General features: G+C 39.0%; 1 protein-coding gene across 1 annotated transcript; it reads right to left on the reverse strand.

The window, feature by feature from the left end:
- Positions 1-4,079: 4,079 nt before the first annotated feature.
- On the reverse strand, positions 4,080-5,030 carry LOC102761169 (olfactory receptor 52A5-like). Its single transcript, XM_006775360.1, has one exon. It carries the CDS (start codon positions 5,028-5,030, stop codon positions 4,080-4,082), a length of 951 nt encoding a protein of 316 aa, XP_006775423.1.
- Positions 5,031-7,410: the final 2,380 nt, after the last annotated feature.

Consider the following 7,410-nt stretch of genomic DNA (forward strand, 5'->3'; position numbering starts at 1 on the left):
CATGCCTTGCCATTCCTTTTACACTGACATTTCTTGAAAGGCATGTGCCATGCCCAGAAATTGATTTTTGCACTACACATAAGCAGATCTTAAAATCTTGTCTTAGTTTTTTAAAAATGCTATTAAACACCAGCTCATAAACCAAGGGATATTTGCATGTAAATTATGGCCATTTCCCTATCCCTAAAGTTCATAATCTAGATATCCCCAGCTCTACCTGAAACAAATATGACACAGGTGATATTTATTTCATACACCCATGCACAAATATACATGCTTTTTATTCCAGATACATACCTCCACTCATCTTATTTGTTTATAAACATCACTCTCTCTCTCTTCCTCTCTCTCTAACCACTACCATACTCATGTGTATACATATTTATACATTCACCAAAATATGTGTGCGTACATATATCTGATGTACATATCAATTATATCCAAATATACAAAAACACTATTAACCCTTTCACAGTTTGGCTGGACCAATTTTCAGATACATAAATTTACTCAAATACATTAATAACTCCTCTCAGTGCTACAACTGAAAGGTTTAGAGTTGGGCCCTGGTCGCACAGAACCAACTCAAGGCTCAGTGTAATCAAAAAGGTATTTATTCAAGGCACCTGGTGCAGGTGGACTGTGTCTGAGAAAGGAGCCAGTGGTGAATGGGGAGGGAGCAGGCTTTTTATGTGCTCAGGGAGAGCTGCAACTACCATATGCATGTTTATACATATTCATAAGAACATGTGTGCATACATATATCTGATGTACATATCAATTATATCAATAAATATACAAAACACTATTAGCCTTTTCACAGTTTGGCTGGACCAATTTTCAGATACATAAATTTACTCAAATACATTAATAACTCCTCTCAGAATGAGCTGACAGTCCTATCTGGGACCTGGCCCCCAGCTGTAGTTTTACGACCTTGCCCTTTGTCCTTCTGCTGGTTCCCCCTCTGCCCCCCGTCCTTGCTCCTGGGGGCTGTTCAGGAGTTATGGTCTTCAGGAATTTCTGTAAAATAACTCCACTCAAGGAATGCTACAACTGAAAGGTTCAGAGTTGGATCCTGGTCGCACAGAACTGACTCAAGGCTCAGTGTAATCAAAAAGGTATTTATTCAAGGCACCTGGGTGCAGGTGGACTGTGTCTGAGAAAGGAGTCAGTGGTGAATGGGGAGGGAACAGGCTTTTTATGTGCTCAGGGAGAGCTGCAGACGGGGCTTCAGCTGACAGTCTTATCTGGGACCTGGACCCCAGCTGTAGTTTTAAGGCCTTGCCCTTTGTCTTTCTGCTGGTGCCCCCGCCCCTCCTTGCTCCTGGGGGCTGTTCAGGCGTTACGGTCTTCAGGAATTTCTGTAAAATAACCACTCAAGGGGAGCATGCTTGTGCCAGGCTTAGGTTTGCAGAAGGAGCTTTCTTTTCTTAGCCCCTGCTGAGTTAGAGCCCTGTTTCTTGATTAATCCTTTCAACAACCACATGCTCTTTATCAGCTTTTAGGGCTCATCTTAGGCAACACTTCCTCCTTCCCTAACCTCCTGCCTCTTTTTATTCTGTATTCTCTGTTACATTCATTTCAATGATCTCCAATGTCCTCTCTCCTTTGTCAATAATAACACGTATCACACAATATGACAATTGCCTCTTTGCACAATCTTTTTCTACATTAAAATGAGTATTTTGTTTATACTTGTTTTCATAGTACCTAGAATTTCCATGGCATATAATATAAGTTTAATAAAGATGTGTTGAATAGGTCAAATAACATCTTTGATGAAGCAACACAAATATAAAAGAATGTGTGAACTTATACATTTGGCTTATGTGCTAAAAATAAAAGAAAGGAAGTAAAGATGACAGGACAAAAAAAAGGAGGAAGAGAAAGAACAGACAGAGAGAGGGAGAGAGAAAGGGAAGAAAAAAGGGGAGGAAAGAGAAAGGAAAAAAGCAGTGCGTTTGATTGGCCAACATTCTTCTCTATTGAGGGATACTTTCTTAGTGAAATCTCTTCAACTCCATTTCTGAATATTATGTAGGAAGTGTTCTTTCAACTTCAGTGGGCCAGTGTGTTCCCTCAAATACAATTCCCCTTCCCAATCATTATGATTGCCTTTTGCTATGTAACAAAACATGTGTGGTGTTGACTGGGCTCATTTTATATTCTCACTTTATGTCTTCACATGGTTGCATGAAAAAGGAAGGAAAGATGACAGGACAAAAAGAAAGGAGGAAGAGAAAGGACAGACAGAGAGAGGGAGAGAGAAAGGGAAGAAAAAAGGGGAGGAAGGAGGGAGGAAAAAAGCATTGTGTTTGATTGGCTAACATTCTTCTCTTTGAGGGATACTTTCTTAGTGAAATCTCTTAAACTCCACTTCTGAATATTATGTAGGACATGTTTTTCAACTTCAGTGGGCCAGTGTGTTCCCTGAGTACAATTCTCCTTCCCAATAATTATGATTGCCTTTTGCTATGTAACAAACAAACCATGTGGAGTGTTGACTGGCTCATTTTACATTCTCACTTTATGTCTTCACATGGTTGCATGACACAAAGGGGCTGCATCTGGATTCTCAGAAGGCTCTTAAGGATGGACATCATTCACTAGGCTTCTTCACTGGCAAGCCGGGTGCTTCCGTACTCCTTCCCTGGGCTCTCCCCCTAAAATTAGTCTGGGTTTCTAATCTGGTGTTTCGAGGCTTCAAAAGATAAAAGCAGAAGCTACGAGGCTAGAAATGGTCTGTATCAAATGATTCTTTTTCTTTTGAGCTGTCACTGTCCTTTTCAGTCTAACCTGGCAGTACTTTTGAATAATAAGGAATCTTAAAACATGCATACTGGTTTTCCAGAGGCCAGCTCTTACTTTAAGAGTGTATCAGGTTCAACGGAAGTGTCAGCCTGCTCCACCCAGAGAAGCACACTTTGTGAGAATCCATGGAAATGAGCCTGAGCTACTGGAACCCACTCCCCATAAATTCATGGCATGATGAGTGTAAAAAACAAAAACAAAAACAAAACCTCTGCACTAATAAAAATGTTTTTCTTAATTGAGTTGAAATGTGGTGTTCCTTCCCCCACAAAAAAATAATTAAAGAAAACTTTGTGTCCTAAAAAAGAAGAGGAGATAATGCCTAGAAAAAAGTCAATGAGAAACCATTTTATGTTCAAACTCGGAAATATCATAAACCTGTATGGTTTTTCTGAGTCCTACTTGACTCATCTTTTTCTATACATCTTATTAGATGAGGTACTCTCAACATTTTCTTGAAATGTTCATTAGATATATATATTTTTTTATTTTCTGCATTAAAAAAGGTGATAGTTTTGTCAATTGTTCCACCACCACAAAGCACAGATCCCTGTATTCTCTGGTACATAGTAACAATGTTGTCACTCTATTTAAAGCAGAAGTTCTCAACCTGTGGGTCTCGACCCCTTAGGCAGTTGAACAACCCTTTCACAGGGGTCGCCTGAGACCATCCTGCATATCAGAAATTTATATTACGATTCATAACAGTAGCAATTACCATTCATTACAGTTATGAAGTAGCAACGAAAATAATTTTATGGTTGAGTCACAACATGAGGAACTGTATTTAAAGGGCCAGAAGGTTGAGAACCACTGAGTTAAAGCCTTCATTAACATTGGTAACCTTTAAGCTTCTGTCCATCTACTCTCAAAGCAAATGCCGCATGCTTTAGACCTTTGTTACTGCAAAATCCAATTCTTCACCGTTTGTTCCTTATATTTAAATATTTTTGTGTAATACAACAACCCAACACTTGGAGGCTTTAAATAACAGCTTATGCTTTTTTATTTTATTTTGTCTCAAAGTTCTGTTGGTTGTTTGGCCCCACCTGTGAAGTGCTCCCTGGGAGTCCTTCCAGCAGTTGCTAATAGTGTTTGAAGGAGACTCCAGGTCTGGATAAAGGCTTCTTTTCCTCTCAGATGTCAGGCACTGAGTCCTCCTCCACCACTGGTTCTTGTACATAGTGCACGCGTATACATAGTGCAAGGAGTTTTCATCTTAAACAAATAAATACATATATTTCCTATTTCGTATTATTTTTGGATCACTCTTGGGTGTCAGGCTTCAGAGTACAAATCTGTTCAACCCGCCTGCGAATCTCTTTGGTCTTCACACCATAGACAACGGGGTTAAGGGCAGGGGGCACAAGAAGATAGATGGTAGACAATAGGATATGGACATAGGGTGGCACATGTCCAAAACGGTGGCTGAAGAAGGAGAAAAAGGCAAGAATATAAAACTCCAGGACGACAAAAATATGGGCAGTACAAGTGTTGAATGCTTTAAGTCGTGCCTCTTTCTGGGGAAGGTGAAAAACAGCTTGAAAAATTAGAATGTAGGAGATGAAGACAAAGATCATGTCAAATCCCAGAATTGCAAAAGCTACAAAGAGCCCATATGACTTGTTAATATGGACATCTTCTGCAGCCAGCTTGACCACAGCCATGTGCTCACAGTAGGAATGGACAATAACCACAGACTGGAAAAGCTGCAGTCGTTTAAGCAGAATGGGTAAAATCCCAACAAGCACCGTTGCCCGGATTGCCAGCATCAGTACCAACTGAACTAGAAAGAAAGGTGTGAGGATGGATGTGTGCCTCAAAGGATTACAGATGGCAACATAGCGGTCAAAGGCCATGGCCAACAGGATGCCAGATTCCATACCCTGCAAGGCATGAATGAAGAAGAGCTGGGTAAGGCAAGCATCAAATGCCATGGAACAGGAGCCAAACCAGAAGATGGCCAACATCTTTGGAGCAATGGCTACGCAGAGACCTAGGTCAGTGGCTGCCAGCACTGCCAGGAAGATGTACATGGGCTGGTGAAGACTGAGTTCCGTAGAGATGATGATTAACAAGAAAATGTTCCCTAGCAGAGACACTAGGCATAAACCCAAAAAGGGAAATCCAATCCAAAACTGCACATGCTCTAGTCCAGGGATCCCAATCAGGATCACTGTCTTTGGGTTCAGATATGACATGTTGGTCGATTCCATCAGGTTGGTAAATCCTTTCCTCACTGACAGCATTACCTATTCAGAGAAAAAATTATGGATAGGAAGAAAGAAGGGAATTTTCCTCACCTTTTCTCCTAGAGCATGAAAAACATGATGAAAAGGTAGCCACATAACTTTGAGTCTTTGGGAATCCATTTAAGTCAGTATCAGAATAGAATGCTTGGATATCTTTTTCCAAAGTCAATGTGGGTGTTTGTGGGTGAGGAAGGTAAATCCAGTGTTTATCACCTAGAAATTATAGAAATGGAAATTTTGATTCTAGCAGCATTGATCTTGCTGGTTAATGAAGTGTTCTCGGGTGGTATCACAGATGACTACCCTTTTTTTTTTCCTCTTTTTTTTTTGTCTATTATCCACCTCCTAACTTCAGACACACTTCAGATTAGGCAAAATTTCTCTATGACACTTAAAATGGTGAACTAGGTCCATAATTTCATAGCCTTGTTCAAAGCTCAGATCCCCAGATAGTGGCAGCCTTTCCAAATCTTTCCATTTTCCCTAGAATAGGAATCAAAATACCTCCCCACAAATTTAACAAATTGACTCTCAGATGAGGGAGTGAAGAAGTTTGTTCTTTCAGCAAATATTGGTTGATATGCCTATGTGCAGTCTCATTATCCCGGTTCTTGCAAATGATCTTTTTATTCAAAGCTCAGATCCCCAAATAGTGGCAGCCTTTCCAAATCTTTCCATTTTCCCTAGAATAGGAATCAAAATACCTCCCCACAAATTTAACAAATTGACTCTCAGATGAGGGAGTGAAGAAGTTTGTTCTTTCAGCAAATATTGGTTGATATGCCTATGTGCAGTCTCATTATCCCGGTTCTTGGAAATGATCTGGAGTTACTTTTATCCATAGTAGAGGAGCATATTTGATTTAGTAAGATAATTACGGTCTGCTCGATTTAACAGTGGTTGTGTAACAGAAGGGGGTCGAAGGTGACGTAAGTACTCAAAGATCTTATATGAGACAAAAAGTTGAGAAGATAGGAAAAAAGTCAGTTGAGTTAAAGGCACAATCAATTAGGATAGAATAATAACATATATAAACTGACCTATTGGCTAAACCTTATAGCTTAAATATATTGATGATATTAATGTGTTTCATATACAAAAGGGTAGAGTTGGCTATGGGCCATGCTACTATTTATAATGAAGTTCAACATAACCAAGGTGCTGTCTTTCATTTTAAAGCTATGAGTTGGCAATAAAAACATATTGAAATGAAGTTTCTTATTATATTGTTTCACTTCATACTCACTTCAAACTTCTGATATTTTTATAACATTTCAACTTTTTCCTTAGAAATCTATTCACTAAAGCTTAAGAAACTTTATATACCCCTTTTTCTTTTTCATTAACCATTCTACAAGCTTACCATCATTCAAAAGTTTTATCTTCTTTAATAGCCAAATACATTGAATAGGGAGTACCACTGTAAACGGGACTTTGTATATTTTTCTTTAAAGGGAAACTAGAGAGATTACTGCTGTCAAATTATAGAAAAAAATTAACAGGTTCACAGTCAGTAGGAATATATACACTTGGAAATAACTTTAATGTCCCCAATGTAATAAAATACTTTAAAAGTTGATGAAGAGAAGGAGATTTTGTTCTGTGAGCTTTAGTAGCTACATTCATCAATAGACTATATCTAAGGCAATAAAGAGATATATACTAAAATAATTAGAAATTTTGTGAAAAGAAATTCCCTTTGCTGACCATATAAAATGAGATTAGGAAAGGTGGTTTCTCTAGAAGTGACGGTAATAAATATGGATATATTTTGTTATTGTGACATGAACAGACAAAGGTCATAGCTTTGATATATAAAAGATGATATATCCTACATGATTATTTATAAATTGTCTGACAATGTAAGAATAAAAGTAAAATTTAGCTCCAAGTACACAATAACAGATGATGATGAATTCATCAAATTACTTTTCTTCATATATGTATGTAATTTTTTGTATATTGCGGTTTTTGACATCTTAAAACACCTTTCTCCCTTTTGAGAGACTGCCCCTCCCTATCTGGACTAGAATACTCTTAGAGATAGCAAAGGTCCCAGCCAGGAGCATAGCTGTGCTGTGCAAACAAACCAATCCATACCCCCTTTATCTGTCCATGCACTCCAGGAGGCAGTAGTCATCTGTCTTAATCATTCTAGGTACCAGGCAAGTAGAAGCCACTCCTATACTCAAAGTCCATCCAAATTATTCAGACTAGCTAATCCTAAAGTGTTCCCCCTTCTCTACCTTGCCTTTGCTGTGGACACCCTAGGAAAGGCCTTGGCTTAAGCACCTTAATCCCCCACCCCCATCTCCTCCTTGTGTCTCAACCCCCCACCCCCCTC

The sequence above is a fragment of the Myotis davidii genome, unplaced genomic scaffold (genome assembly GCF_000327345.1).
Source record: "Myotis davidii unplaced genomic scaffold, ASM32734v1 scaffold1129, whole genome shotgun sequence".
NCBI classification, from domain to species: Eukaryota; Metazoa; Chordata; class Mammalia; order Chiroptera; family Vespertilionidae; genus Myotis; species Myotis davidii.

Coding starts and splice junctions, on each gene's coding strand:
- LOC102761169 (XM_006775360.1), bottom strand. CDS start 5,030: ATGGAATCGACCAACATGTCATATCTGAACCCAAAGACAGTGATCCTG.